This window comes from Colletotrichum destructivum, chromosome 9, assembly GCF_034447905.1.
Source record: "Colletotrichum destructivum chromosome 9, complete sequence".
In the NCBI taxonomy this organism is placed as follows: Eukaryota; Fungi; Ascomycota; class Sordariomycetes; order Glomerellales; family Glomerellaceae; genus Colletotrichum; species Colletotrichum destructivum.
In genome coordinates this window covers 2,316,400-2,330,827 of record NC_085904.1, presented here as the reverse complement: position 1 = coordinate 2,330,827, position 14,428 = coordinate 2,316,400, and the positions used below count along the sequence as shown (strand labels likewise).

Sequence of the window (14,428 nt, the reverse complement as noted above, 5' to 3'; positions counted from 1 at the left end):
ACCCCTGGGAGTGTGTCTTTCCAAGACTGGCTCGAAATACTGTGCACCACCAACCGATAATCCCTGCACAAAAGTCATTAGCCACCACACACCGAATGAGCGATTCTCTTGATGGAGGGCTCCGCGCAGGAGATAACGGGCAAAGCTGCAAGGTGACATGGAGTCGGTAAGTCTACCGTCAGGCATATCATTTCTTCTCCTCCAGTAGGCAATAGAACTACGCCTGGTATCCTCTCACTTCAGTCTGAATATCTTAATACTCCATTCGAACTTGGTAGGCTCGCTGGAATCATTCATTATGGTTTTTGCTCTATCACGTTCGGCGAAAACACATCTAGTAGGAGACTGACAGCTGGTTTTCTGGAGACGTTGATCTGGACTTCTTCGAATAGTTAAACCACTTTATTTAAAGAAAGCAAGAAATATTGAGGCCGGCGGCTTTGTCTTTCCAGGAGCTATATGTTTCGGATTAGGCCCAAATATTGCTGCTGTGCCACTCTACATTGACACTCAAATACATGCTTGCTTTTGTTCAGATGCACAAAGCAATGAGCTTGTCCAGTTTTGAACGCAGTTTTAATATTCCCCGAATGCAATCACCACCAAAGCTCTCGATTCCTCGCAGCGGACTTGATAGATTTGATCCCGGTACTGCTTTGCCTGTTCCCAAGCCGGCTTTTGTGTAAACCTTGCGCTTGGGGGGGGGGGGGGGGGGGTCGAATGACACCGCGGCGGTCAACGGCCAACGTATACCACGTCTTCTGGCAGCGTTTGATGGGAAAGGATGTTTCTCATTGCATCAAGGCGTTACGCACGAGATTGATCGGCCTGGTTGAGTCCGCTACTTCGGACAGGTGGAGAGATGCTACTGCAAACTGCAATTAACTCCCCTCTTCGATGGCGCACACGATATCTGCGTCCCAGATTTCTGGTACAAGCAGTTACGGGCTTCAAAACATCTTGAATTCGGCCTGGTAAACAGCAAAAGAACGACTGTCCATGGCTAAAGTCCTCAGTTCTAGTCTCTATAACGATTCTTCCCTTCAATGTCCACTCCCAAAAACTCCTTGGATACGTTGCCTGGCGAAAGTCACCGTCGTAAGGTCGGAATCAGCCGTTAACCCTCAAGATCAAAACCCAACCCAGAGTAGTCAATCCCTTATAACACCGATCGCAAGATTCTTCCTAGCACACTACCTTGATCACCGGGACCACCTCGCCCTCTTTCGAGACTATAACCTCCAGCGGGGGTGACATCTAAATAGCTTCCCGGACCAAAGGAGACTTCTGACGGTATTCAAGACCGTCCCGCGGCAACGTCTCGGCTTGGTCCCCGGTTTGGCCCCTGGTCTGTTCGATCGGTCTGGTCGTCTCTGCGCGCGCCTCCAAGTCCCGCATTGGAATCCAACGACCGGTTTCTATTGGCAGTTCCATGAGAGCAAGGAACTCTGACCACACCTTGGGAGCCACAGAATCTACAAGCTTTTCTTTGCAATGCTCGTCAGCAGAACGCAACCCGTCTCGGCTGAAGGATTCTACCTTTGATGCCCTAGGCAGTGATTGCAGGTTCTGAAGTCCCACCTGCCGTGGTAGATGTCCTCGATGCAGCCACAGACCTCTTCACTGACCATGGTGATTGCAAGGTTGGGGATTTGAAGTATAAGGTTATAAGGTTGAGTGTTCGAGTCTCTCGTGTCTTTGCAGGCAGTTGATCTTCAAAGGAAGGGGGACTGGTTGTGTTGTCTCCAAGAGAGGGCTCGAAGGGGGAATACTTCGCCTTTTATGCATTGGTCAAGAAGACACCACATAGGAGCGACTGCACAAAGCTTGGAAGAGTCTGGCGCGGAGGAGACGATTGATTTGCGCAAAGAACGTCGCGTTTGACTTTCTACACCGCTCTCGTCATCTCCCTGTATGGGCATCATCCTTCCGGGACCGCCCTTACGTTCGAGGCATCACAAGAATAACCACTGTCGGTTCAGTCTTGTGACCGCCCCAAATGCTGCTGTCAGGGTTGCCTCGTTTAATCCAGCAGAGCAACGAATAGGGAAATGGATTTGGGTGATACTTCATATGTCGCCTTATTTTGCTTGTCCTATTCGGGCAAGTTGACCGGCCTTCCTCCGGACGTCTCTGAGAAGATTTATCTGCGAGTTGATGCCGATGCTGATGCCAGCCGCACTGGTTACAAGGCTTATTCTGCACAGTTCGTCTTGCCAGAGCCGTGAGAGGAACCGCACTCTATTCCGCCAGCGGCCGTGTAACCTGCGCCAACCTCGTCCGGCGGCTTGGTCTCGAGTCATCATGACTGGTATCGACTTGGCGGCAAGACTCCAACACTGTAAGATATTGCTAAATCCGGCCGCTAAGGGCCAACTCAATTGTTCTTTGGGTCAATGGCCGCAATTTGCGCCTGGTTTGGACTTACCTGCTTCGGAATCCGGTCCGGCTTCTCGGTTGCTAGCTGTTCCAGAAATCAGCCTTCGGCCTCGACCGCTGTACGGCTACCTGCAGCGTGCCCATGTCGATTCTCCCACACAAGACTTACACCGGAGCCCTAGGGCCTTGGAAATTTGCAGAAGAACGCCTAGGATCATGCAAAAGGTCCATCGGAATGTCGAGAGAGGGAAAAGGCGGTGATATGACTTACGGCCATCTAAGCCACTGGTCATCACACATCTGGAGATATCATCCCTTCGTCCATATATCGCTCAGGTCCTTTTTCACCCCTGGCAGTGCGACAGCTTGTATAACCATCCGGAACCAATCATGGTCCCAATGTCCAGGGCAAAATCATGTACCACTCTCCTGCTATTGTCTCATTGTCTCATCAGCACATCTCCAGCATGGCCCACTCCTCACAAGGCGAAGTCAAGAGCACCAGCTGCCGGGCACGCAGCAAGCAACTTGCCGTTCTCGCTTACTCTCATTCCTACCCGGTCACAACTTTGAGTAAATCGAGCTCTTCGTCGTAGCTAGTCTTCATTCCGGGCAAGTCAGACTAGTCTCTCATACGGACGAAAATGAGCTCTTATCAAGCAAACAATATACCTTGCACGGCACAGCCTTCCGTCTTCCTTCCACAGCATTGCTCCCACGTATCTGCGAAGACCACACTATGAGGGATTTGAGTAAGCTTAATCTGGTCAGTACCTCTGATTACCGAAAAAAGCTGATCCTTCTACCCTCTGGCGAAGCGTGTCTGTAGACGGCAACTGACGAGAATCGACGAGACATGGCAAAATCGCACGTCTCGGTCCTCACGATCCTCTCCCGCCTCACACACAAACGGAAAGTTCTTTTTCTTTCCTTCTCGGCCGATTCCTTCATTGTGCCACCCCATTCCGTCCATCAACCGACGCTACTCGATGCGGACGTGGGGTCATCTGACGTGCTTGTACTCTCTCTGGCGTTATCTGAACGCCTCAAGCCGATCAGCCAGCGCAGTATGTCAGGTGTACGGGATTTTGGCGAGATGATCGGCTCTCCCTCTTTCTGTTTCTCTCTCTATTACTCCCTTTTCCTAATCCCCCAAGTCACCCGCGGTGGGAGGAGGCAACTAGTTTCCCCCCTTTGTTTCCTCCATTCTCGTGACATCGCGGAGACGCTAATCCCCGGTATGCTCACCATGCGTAATGCTTTCGTCGGTTCCCTCCCCTTCATCTAGACGTCTCACAAATAGTTCTGTGATGACAGATGGGCATAACACGTACATGTCGCCAGCGCCCCGTGATATCGTTCTGTCTCTCCTCCCCCCCCCTTCTCTCTCTCTCTCTCTCTCTTCCTGCCCCGTAATGCCGCTGCAGATATGTCACTCACGATTGCCCTCTCGACCCTTGCCCGTGTGGCGTCCTCCACAGCAGAGAAACACACAACCTCGGTGTGGAAGTTCGGCAAAAGCCCAATCACTGTGAATGACCGTACCCTGACGTAGGGGAAGTGGAGGGATAGTACGTCAAAGGTAAACATCTCGTTCGTAAGAGGCGCCTGCATGTCTCAAAAATGAGGATATACAGAGTAAAGGAGAGTGAAAGAAAGACCGCCATTCTCCCCGAGCCCGGCCCATATCACGCTGCCGATGGAACAATCGATGCCCAGACGCCTGCAGCCTGCCAATATATCATCTTAGCATTAATCTCTCCCCAGCTACTACAGTCCACTCCCTTCCCTTGCATGTTTTGCGTTAAGGCCGAGGAAATGCAGACGGCAAGGCAAAAGACATGCATGATGTGGGCTCTCCCTCCCCAAGCTGAATCAAATCAATGGCCATCCGCTCTCTCCTCCGAGCTGTCAGACGCACAGAGTGGACGGCCAGCATCGCATTATCATCTCCGCCCACTTGATCCCTCCGCACTCAATGTCGTGCTTCACGAGAAAACGCTTTTCCATGCTCAGATACCGCCTCGTCTTGTCCGTCGCCCTTTGTCTCTTTCCTTTACCCGCACTCCGGCATCTCCTCGGTCTCATAACATGTTTCTTCCGCATGCCTACCATCTTTGCATTCTCAAGGTGTCCCGTAGACTGAGGGATCCCGAACAAATGCAGGGAAAATACGGAGACCGGTCAAGCAAGAGATGTAAATAATGACACATACGGTGACTTGTAAACGACGAAATCCCCGTTGAAGTGCAGCACCGTTAGCCAGGAAAGGTGTGCTAGCTTGTGCTTCTCCACTGCGCCCCCCCGAGTCCCTGTGGTTAGTCGGAAAAGGTAGTAGAGACTTGCAGCACGTCTGTGGGTGATTGTCATGAGGGTTACCGTCTTGGAATGCTTGGACTCTTCGGGCCTTTGGAGGCCTTCTATCTACCTGCTTTGTTCTTTGACATGAGCGGTCAGGTAGAACGTTGGAAAATGAATCTAGAAGTAGGGAAGACAAGGGAAACGAAATGTCCAAGAAACCTTGCGCAGTAGCTGCCGATCTTTCCCAGAAGCATGCTTCCAACATCTGACAGCATCTTCATCTCATATTCGCAAAGACACAGGGCCGCAATTTACTTGAGTGAAGATACGGTTATTACCTTAGGCCTACGAAAAAAGCGATTATTGTGAAAAGGAAAGAGCCATGGTAAAGATAGAAAGCAAGATATCTCAAGGCTTGGGTATAGAATAACCCTTCGTAGGACAACCCTTGTCCATTTTGCCTCGTTGCGTCCACCAAAACAAACCAGTTGGCGCAGTCAACTTGGAATCCATCCCCATCCTCCCATACTGGTGAAGCAGTCCCAAATATCAACCCTCCAAGTCCATGACGCCGTACCGAACCTCAATCTTGGGTCAGTCAAATGGCACAGACCCACTCCCCGTAATCGAAGAAACCAAACACCAAATATGTGCTAAAAGTCGCAGAAAAGAACCAAACCTAGAGAGCAGGAGCTGTAGCAGCGAGTGCCGTCACGAGACCTGCCGCAGTGATCACGCTTCCACCCAGGAAGTATCCGGCCTTGTTTAGGAAACTTCGCATACGCTTTGAAGGTGGGAGTGAAGATCCGTCGACAGACTCGACGACAACTGGGATAGTTGACGGACTGTGGAGAGGAGTTACCTGCATCATTTCATCCGCAACGTTCTCCGAAGACCCTTCCTGTTTTGGGGCTTCTGCTGTAGCTGCCTCAGCAGCCTCTTCCTCAGGTACCAAAGTAGAAATATCCTCTGCTTTGCGCTTGGTAGACTTCGAGGTTGTCGTCTCCTGAGCCTGCTCGGGCTCACTCGAAGCGGGTTGAGCGGTTTCTGTATTATTGGATTGGCTGGATGATGCAAGCTTGCTTTGGTGGAACTGATAGGCGCTTGTCATGTCGAGCTCGGGGTCAGTGTTCCTCACATCGGACAAGGGAAATTCCTGGGGAGTATTGAGGAACTTGGTTCCGGAGGCTGACCAAACTGACTGGGCGACATTGGTGGACTTGGGAATCTCCTTCACCGACTCTAGAGCGGCGGCTCCGTCCAATGTAGTGACGAGCTGAGGTTCGGACGCTGAAGCCTCGGCAGGCACTTCGGCCGCCTTCGAAACATGGGTGGTGGGTTCAACAACATCTCGATGTTGCTCTTGACGACGCATCGTTGCCTTGTTGTGCTCCCTTGCAGCAAAAAACTCGAGCTTTCCGGTCAGGTGGCCCAGTGCTTCAGCCGAAGGTCCATCGTTCTGGGAGTCCTTCTCTGCCGATTCAGTGGCGGGCTTGGGTTCCACGTAAGCCTTTTGCCAGTGAGTGAGACTTGATGACAATTCCTCTCGCTGGACGGAGTAGCCCATTGATTGAATAGCAGAGAGCGACTGCGCTTCATTACTGACTTCGGGAAGGGTGCCAGTTTGCGACTCAAGGGGATTCAAGATCGATGGCAACCGAAAGTCGTTCGGGCGTCCCTGCTCTCCCTGCTCTACGGCAGGCAGTGTCGGCCAGGCTATGGCGGGAAGTGGAATCATCGGTAGCGACCGGAACGGGCGTGGTACAGCAGACTGAACACCCGGTTGCTCCGGCTGCCAGGCGGCCGGCATGTAGCAGGGTTGGTATGATGCGTTGACGTCTGGTGGAGGCTGTGAGTATATGCAGGACGCGCTCTCATCTGCCCAAAGGGTCGAGTCGGGCTGATCAGGCTGGTCAACCTCAGACTCGCAGTCGTAGTGATCAATCATGAGACGATCTTGCTCGGCTGCCAGACTCTCATTCTCGCTCTCCACGTCTGAGCCACTGTCGTTGTCGGATTCCAAGTCTTCTTCTTCACTATTACCATCACTCTCGCAGTCGCTGAGGTTGATGTCTTCTTCGCATGTGTCGAGCAACTGGCCCAGGGGTGAAGGATGTTCATCAGGGCAGCTGGACAGCTCTTCATCGTAAGACTCATCGTCAGACTCATCCGAATCGTCACCAGAAACTGAAGGAGGGGGAAGCTGGCGGTGGTTATTGGGACTGAACGGCAAAACCTCCTCTTCGTCGTGAGGGGCGTCCAGATCGGCCGGACCCTCTTCGCGCGGCGAGGAGACAGGCTGTGGGAGCTTCTGGATGTCCTCGTCAATAACGATTGGAGCATCAGCCTCCCCGTTCATCTCCGGCTCGTGCATGGGAGAGTCCATGGTAAGGTCAATAGAGCTGGCGAAAAGGCTAGCTGTGTTTGCGGCCGGCTTTTGCTTGTACACCTCGCGAATCTTCTCGATGGTGGCGCGGATATCGCTTTCGGTAGAGTAATCATCATCGCTGCTGTCCGAGTCGTCAGGGACTGCGAATGACGGCCGAATGTTGATCTGGGTCGGGGCCTGGGTGGTCTTGGCCAAGTGATCCCACTCCCACTCTACCTCAACAGTGCAGGGCGGAAACAGCTCGTTGGATCGCTGGATGTCGATACCAAACTTGATGGTGTCACGTTGCTGCAATTCGCGGGGTACACGCGGGTGCATTCTCTGGGAGTTGTGATATGTGCCATGCAGAGATCCAGTATCCTTGATGTTCAGTTTCTAGAATCAGATTAGCAACCTATAGAAGTTTCCGGCATGGGGGATCATTTACCTTGTGATACCAGTCGACCGTGATTTTGGCATGCTCACGGCTCATCACCGGGCTGTCGAAGTAACAGTTATCGCTCTTCGCCTCCAGGTTATCAAACCGCTTGCTGGACCGGCCAATAATCAGAACGCTGGTGTTCTTTTGCTCAAGGGTAACCCGTCGCTCTGGGTAGTGTAGGTCGGGGCGAGGATGCTTCACGGTGAGCTTGACAAGCACTGTCAACCAGTTAGTCAGAAACCCAGCATGGCGATAAAGAAGGAAGAAAAGGGGCTACACTCACCATCCTGGGCCTGGATTCTCGGACCCATCGGGCTCGACGACGACATCTTGATACGGGCTTCTGGAGCGTATCACTGGCGGTTGTCTATGGTGGAAAGTCGAAAGCGACTCGACTCTCGGGTTTGCTGGGAGAAGACGGGGTCAGTATGCGTTTGGTTGTGTGCGTCGGAACCACCTACCTCCGTCCGAATAAGACCGAGCCCACGGAAAGCGGTAGATGTTGGGATGAGGGGTCTCGAGTGATGGTGAAGATGGAGAAGTTGTTGTAGATCGAACTTGGGAAGAAGAGGGAGGGGAAGAAGTCAATAAGGCGCGGCAGTCGTGATAAGTGTGGCAGAACGCTCCTGCCTTAGAATCGCGGGTTGGCTGAAGGTTAAGAGACGGCAAGGTAGGCAGATGGAAGGAAGGCAGAGAGGTATAGGTGCGATACAGTGTAAGTTGGGCCTTCGAGGTTGCGGGAGGGAGACAAGGTGGGGCAGGTTCCAGGAAGTACCGTGTCGGTACTGTATCAGGCAGTAGCGGCAGCAGCGCAGGCAGCGATAACGCCTTATCGTAGCTTAGCTGGGTGCGAGGGGGCAGCGTGCAGGGGGCTATGGGGGTCTTGAGCTGGTGCAGTGGAGACGGTGGATTGGTGGGGTTGTCGACAGTGACCTACCTAGATACCGTGACGCCCAGACGCTTTAGAGTGCCCGTTGTCGCTGATAAGGGAGACGCCGACAAGGATGAACCGACTCGGAGACGAGGGTTTGCGAGTAGGACGGAGAGTCCTCGAGGTGAACCGTTGTTTTCCCTCTGTCCGACGGGAAAAAAGGAGAAGGGATCGAGTGGATAGAGCAAGGTTAGTGTGTAGGTAGGTAGGTAGCAAGCAAAGTGCACAATAGTGGCCGAGGATGCCTTGGGGAGATAGTCCGCCAGCTGCACAGTGTGTGTCTGAGACGGCAGGCGCAATTTGGGGCGTTTTTGGTGATGACAGGATTAGGAAAGAGGGGCACACCTTAGACCACCGACATTTGGCACCTGACCAGGAAGATGGAACGAAAGACCAGCGGGGTCGACCAACTCGAGTTAACGTAGGTAATCGGCCTGGATGCCCGCCTTCGTTGGTTCGAGGCAGTTCACCTTCACATCACTGATTGACTGAAGCCACAATCGTTTGTATTGAAACAATACCAATTCCACCGACTTGGGGTTTCTCAAGGTCGTGCTGATGCAAAAGCGACCATTCACCCCAACATTATGACAACCGGTCCGTCCTCCCCGAACAGCGAAAAAGCGTGCGAGACGAAATTCGTACCCCCATGGCTTGGCGTCCACGTCGCCAGGCCTGGTAGGCGCAAGGACGCGTACATACACATGCTTTTGACGTGCTCTCCCCTCCTACTGCTTCCATCAGAAAAATCACCTATGTATTTTGGCCTCAAATCACCCGTCCTCTCCGCTACAAGCGTGCAAGTAAGTTCTCCCTGCCTGGCGCCTCACACAATTCTTTCAAATTCAGGCAAGCAAGCCAAGCTGTTGTGTGCATGATATCCCATGTCTGACCGCAGTATCCAAGTTCGGCTACATTCACGGTCGGTACCTGGTTTGGTAGTGTAGCCGCAGCTGTCGCCGGTGCTACTCATGCTCATATCATGTCCAACGACGATTCGGGAATGAGATGAGAATCTGGCGAATCCGGTGGAGGCTGACTGATTCCGTACAAGGATTGATGGTTTCTGACGCCGGCCAAATGTGTCTCGACCGGGAGACTGTGACTGTCACGGTCAGATGATGCATGTTAGATTCACCTTACCTGGAGGCGTCGTCCGGTCCATGCCCATGATTTCAGAGTGGCATCTTGTACCTCGGTTCTCTGAATGACAATGACCAATCTGTCGAGATTGCAGTTTGGCTGGCAGGGCGCCTCTGGGGCCATGATCTGCTGACAGGGATGCCCTCTCAGGATTGCGAGCGGACAGACCAGAACGACTTCGCCCCACAGCAAAGACATCATCACTCTGGAGCCCTGAACTCGGCGGGTAGGGTGGAGCCGGGAACGAGAATGACTGGATGAGGGGCAAAAAACGCTTCTGTTTTCGCCGTGCTTGTTCCGGACGTCATGCTGCTGCTGCTGCTGCTTTGTCCCCCCAAGTTCCCCCGAGCTCAACCTTGCGCCCTGCTGCATGTCTCGCCCTACACACGATTGAAAAGTCTCTTTCGTCATTCGTCATCCTCTTCCACTTACTCGATTCTTCTGCGGGATCCATGTGGCATCCATGGTGAATCAAGGGTTCTCTATGTAATATGAATGCTACCTACCCTCTTCTTAACCCGTCGCCACCCACCATCTTGACTTCTGATCCCTCCACAACTAGTTTTCCCTGAGTTGCCCTAATTTTAAATCCCTAAACTCCTGCCTACCTTCGAGACGGCGGCCTGGTAATCAAAATCCTCATCAATTTCCACCACCTTCCACGCAATCCACGACTTTGAAATATCTCAAAGACGTTTGCCTACTGCGCCCCGCCTACATCCGGAGAACCACAGTAAACAACGAGCAACCTTCGGGATATCTCCGAAAGCTGGTTGAAAAACACACGCATACACACATACCGTTACCCTATGGCCTGCTGGCAAAACGTTGAGAACACAATTAGAAGCAACACCATTTTCAAACAGACGCCACCTCGGTATAAGCACAGAAGGTCCTAGTCGAGGATAGACTACGCAACCCCCCGACGACAACCCGCACATACTGGTCCTCTCTCTGTGAAGTGCTGCACAGGACCAAAATCCTTAAAACAAAAAACCATACGACCCAGCTACACGCGCGCTCACGAACACAAATACATCTAAGTGTTGACCCCCACTGTCGTCACCATGCACGACTTGCGTCTCAAGGTTCTCCGCGAAAGTGGCAAGACAGTTTCGAAGAAGGCGCGATCTCGTCCCGAGTCCGCGCGAGCCTCGATGAGAAACTCGCCCAATGTGTCTCCCGGCCACTCCCAGATTAACTCGCCAGCCCACTCGCACGCCGGCAGCCGTTATGCCTCCGAGGAGGAGGGCAGTGACGACGAGTACGACGACAACATGACTATGAGCACGCTCTCCAACGGATCAGAGACGGCGTTGGACGAGGCCACTGAAGCAGCATGGACGCAACTCCTCCAGGACCGCATTGTCGAGCTGCAAGATCGGAAGCGAACGAATACCAAGATTCGCGAGACCACGCTCATGTCGTACCTGCATCTTGTCAAGCACCACTATGGCGGCCGTCAAATCACCAACTCACTGACCGAGATCGTCACGGCCTTGATGAAGAACATTAGATCCGGAGGTGGCTCTCTTGAACGCCTCATGTCGCTTCAGTCCCTCGCGGCCACGCTGCTCACTGTACCTTCAGACGCCTTTTTCGAAGACATATATCCACAACTCGAGAAGACCCTAGAAGACGATGATAACAATGACGTCAAGGCCGCCGCCATCTGGGCTATGGCCATCACAGCAATGTACGGCGGCGGCGGCGAGGACGCAGCGAGCGAGTTCCTCGAATACCTCGTCACCATTGTGGAAAGCGACGGAGAGGCTATCGGAGCAGCGGACAGCGGCGACGTCGTCACGTCAGCGCTCGAGGCCTGGGCTTTCGTCGCCAGCCAGATGGACGACATTAGCGAGAACGTTTACTCGGCCATCGACGCCTTCGTGGAGCAGCTAGACAGCACGGATGTCGATGTGCAGGCGAGCGCTGGCTTCAACATCGCCTTCATTTTCGAGGTCGCGCGGGAACAAGAAGAGGAGACTGGCGAGCCGATGAACCTGCAATACGACCCGAAGAAGCTCATCGCACGTATGGCCGAGGCGTCCAAGCCATCGGTGAAGCAGACGGCACGAAGAGACAGAAGACATCTGCGCAAGCAGTTCGCCAGCATCGTCTCGTCTCTAGAGCATGGAAAGGGACCCGGGTTCTCTAGCGCCGGACGGCCAGCCTTCAACCCCCACACTGGCGGCACCAAGGCCGACCCACGATCGGGCGGCAGAGGTGACGATGACGACGACATGCGTGGCTTCGGGTACCGCGAGAAGCTGCGTCTCGGTTCTTCCGTGGTGTTGATCGACTCATGGTCACTTATGGCTCGAGTTGAGGCGGCGAAAACCGTCCTGGGAGGTGGGTTGCCTACCCATTTCAACGACAACCCTACCGTGGCAGAGCTTCTCGGCGGCGCCGAGACAGAAGAGTCAGTTGGACAGACGTACGCATTGAATCCCAAAGGTGCTAAGAAAATGAAAAGATAGAGAGGCTTGGGCATGTGAAATACGGAAGAGTGTGTCTATTAGTCAGCGTCACCCGAATGGGACTCCGGCTGCCAAGACGAGAGAGACTCGAACTAGGAGCGGATTATATCGAATGTTTTTTCTTTCAAGAAGTATAGAGACTTCACGGCCTTGGGGCCAAACAAAAAAACGGAATGCCGCATCTGGGATTCGGGGACATCATTTCTTGTGCGGGATGCGAACGAGGCAGAAGATACCACTGAGCGGAAAATACTCGCGGCATCAATCAATCACTTACCCTCCTATACCAGAAATGTTTTGGGCATCTTTTGGTTATTTTCTTCTTATTGAATCTGTGACAACCTGTGATGCTTGGTGCCACAACTCCGGTACTGCGGCTCTCCGCTGGATCCGTGTCTAGAGGTCGCACGGCAGCCAAATTTCATGACATTGCACTCGGGTGTTGGGTGCGAGACATGGTCCACAAACACAAGCAGAGGGAGAAGCAGTGGGCGAGGATGGTCACCCTCTAACCAGCGACTCCTGAAGGAGAGGACTCTGGGGGCAACGGTGGCATTGGCTTCAAAAAGCGTGTGATGGCAAGATTGGTGCAAACGAGTTTCGGGTCTGGATTGGTGAGTTCACTCGTCTGTGACCATGCAAAGTACTTTTTTCCGAAGAAGGCGGCAGTGCAGTAGTTCTGGCACGTACTGATACATACCAGGCATCTCGACTCGATGGGCTTTCGTGAGCGACTTGCCTCTTGCAATGAGATGCTACTCAGTGCGCTCCCCGTTTGGGAAGCCGTTTGGCGGTCTCGACTCTCGGGTGATGTCTGCAGTCTGCGACACCAGCTGCGTTGGGTTGCAAACAGGGAAATGGGTGCACCGGCATGAGCCGCCGAGGAATCGATGCCTGGCTCTGGACCTTGTCCTATGGGTGTCTCTATATCTCGGTAGGACCAAAGGACGGGCGATGAGATTTCGAGCCGGTTCGCCACTTCGGTACGTGGGCATGTTGAGCTTTTGTTTGTCGACTGCGCCGACCTATCCCATAGACCAGTCGGGAAGGCGAGATGGCCGAAGGCGAAACGAGTCGAGCGGAAGGGGCCCGGGTTCGGTTGGATGCAGCGGGTGAATCATCAATGCTTCGACATTTGGACGCGGATATCGGGTTGCATGAGATGTCGTGCCCGCCGTGTCTCTGGGGATTCGAACGAGATGACGTACCAAACAAAAGTCATTCGATGTCGAGGGTTTCTCGGGTTGTCATGTCAGAGTCAGGGTCTCAGTGACAAGGCGGCGCCATCCGTGACAGATAGAAGGGTGGTTTCAGGTGTCTGGAGAGATACCACCGATGCCTTCTTGCAAGTTGAGGTGTCAAAAGGTGTCACGGTCACGGTGTGTCAAGCGCTCTGTGAGGATTGGGCCCTCTCTCCGCTACGTCTCCCCCTCAGGGCCCCAACCAAAAGACGAGGTTTCCCCGTTTTTGTTCCTTTTCGCCCTTGTCTAGTGGATGATCAGTTCTCCATCTTCTCCTCCTGTCGCCCAGCCAAAACGCTCGAGCCACCCATAGAAACCCGCTTTATTTTAGGCTGTGGGGACCCGGTTTCCAGGGATTTCCGTTTGAGAAAGTGGGAAAGTGGGAAACGAAGAAAGAAAAGTGTCCGATGGCTTTTGCTCGATAGACATCAGCACGCAATAGTTTAAATCCGGGGCTGGGGAGGACAGGTATACTCGTCCAGATCGAGAAAGGGTTCGGAAAGACGATATGAGGAGCGGATCCCTGAGGCGCGCAAAGGTGTGATGATTACCGATTGTGCGATTGTTTATATTAGGCGGGGGGCTGGGAAAAAGGGCATGTATGGAGATTTCGGGAACACATTGAGCAAACAGGGCTATGGAAACCGTTCGTTATTTCGATGTTTTCCCAGGTGTCTGGGCATTTCTCAATGCCCAGATCGGAGCTGTAGCAGCCAGTTTAAGGGAAACGAGTTCGGGTCGGGCTACAGGGCCAAGTAGGAATGTAAGGCGGGCAAAGTTAGGGGCCTTTACATACGGCTGCGGGAAGAGGAGACGGCGGTGAGAAGCTGGACCTCTAACAGCACGACTCTCGAGGGTTGAACGGGTGGACAGCAAATGGTGTGGTACAGCCCATCCCGTTCAGTGGTCACAGGCGAATGCAGGAAGTGCAGAAGGTAGCACACGCGCACATGAGGGATTGGTGGTGACTGACATGGCAGATACTGCAATACTTGAGCTTGCGTGCGTTGCGCTTGGTGAGAGGTTGCTTCAACCGAACGTAAGGTCACCGTAGTGCGTGGGAAAAGACAACCTTCCTCTACAGGTACCTAGCTATGCAGGGCCCCCTTTCTCACACGCCCCAAGCCTGCGGCGGCAATTGGC

The 14,428-nt window shown here is 53.3% G+C and overlaps 2 protein-coding genes across 2 annotated transcripts; one reads left to right on the top strand and one right to left on the bottom strand.

Annotated features, from left to right (window-relative positions):
* Nucleotides 1–4,826: 4,826 nt before the first annotated feature.
* CDEST_13822 (Putative forkhead-associated (FHA) domain, SMAD/FHA domain superfamily) lies at nt 4,827–8,154 on the bottom strand. Its single transcript, XM_062929978.1, has 4 exons — nt 7,952–8,154; nt 7,774–7,897; nt 7,497–7,708; nt 4,827–7,444 (listed from the first exon to the last, which is right to left on the bottom strand). The coding sequence occupies exons 2-4, from the start codon at nt 7,817–7,819 to the stop codon at nt 5,360–5,362; spliced, it is 2,343 nt and encodes a 780-aa protein (XP_062786029.1). The 5' UTR covers nt 7,820–7,897; nt 7,952–8,154; the 3' UTR covers nt 4,827–5,359.
* A 737-nt stretch (nt 8,155–8,891) lies between these two features.
* CDEST_13821 (Putative armadillo-like helical protein) lies at nt 8,892–12,317 on the top strand. The gene is made up of 2 exons (XM_062929977.1): nt 8,892–9,224; nt 9,328–12,317. The coding sequence occupies exon 2, from the start codon at nt 10,632–10,634 to the stop codon at nt 12,042–12,044; it is 1,413 nt and encodes a 470-aa protein (XP_062786028.1). The 5' UTR covers nt 8,892–9,224; nt 9,328–10,631; the 3' UTR covers nt 12,045–12,317.
* Nucleotides 12,318–14,428: the final 2,111 nt, after the last annotated feature.

Excerpts from the sequence above, each read along its gene's own strand:
- CDEST_13822 (XM_062929978.1), bottom strand. The coding sequence starts at position 7,819 with ATGTCGTCGTCGAGCCCGATGGGTCCGAGAATCCAGGCCCAGGATG. Across the intron at positions 7,709-7,773 it reads GAGAATCCAGGCCCAGGATG|TGCTTGTCAAGCTCACCGTG; the intron begins GTGAGTGTAGCC and ends ACTGGTTGACAG. Across the intron at positions 7,445-7,496 it reads CGGTCGACTGGTATCACAAG|AAACTGAACATCAAGGATAC; the intron begins GTAAATGATCCC and ends ATCTGATTCTAG.
- CDEST_13821 (XM_062929977.1), top strand. The coding sequence starts at position 10,632 with ATGCACGACTTGCGTCTCAAGGTTCTCCGCGAAAGTGGCAAGACAGTT.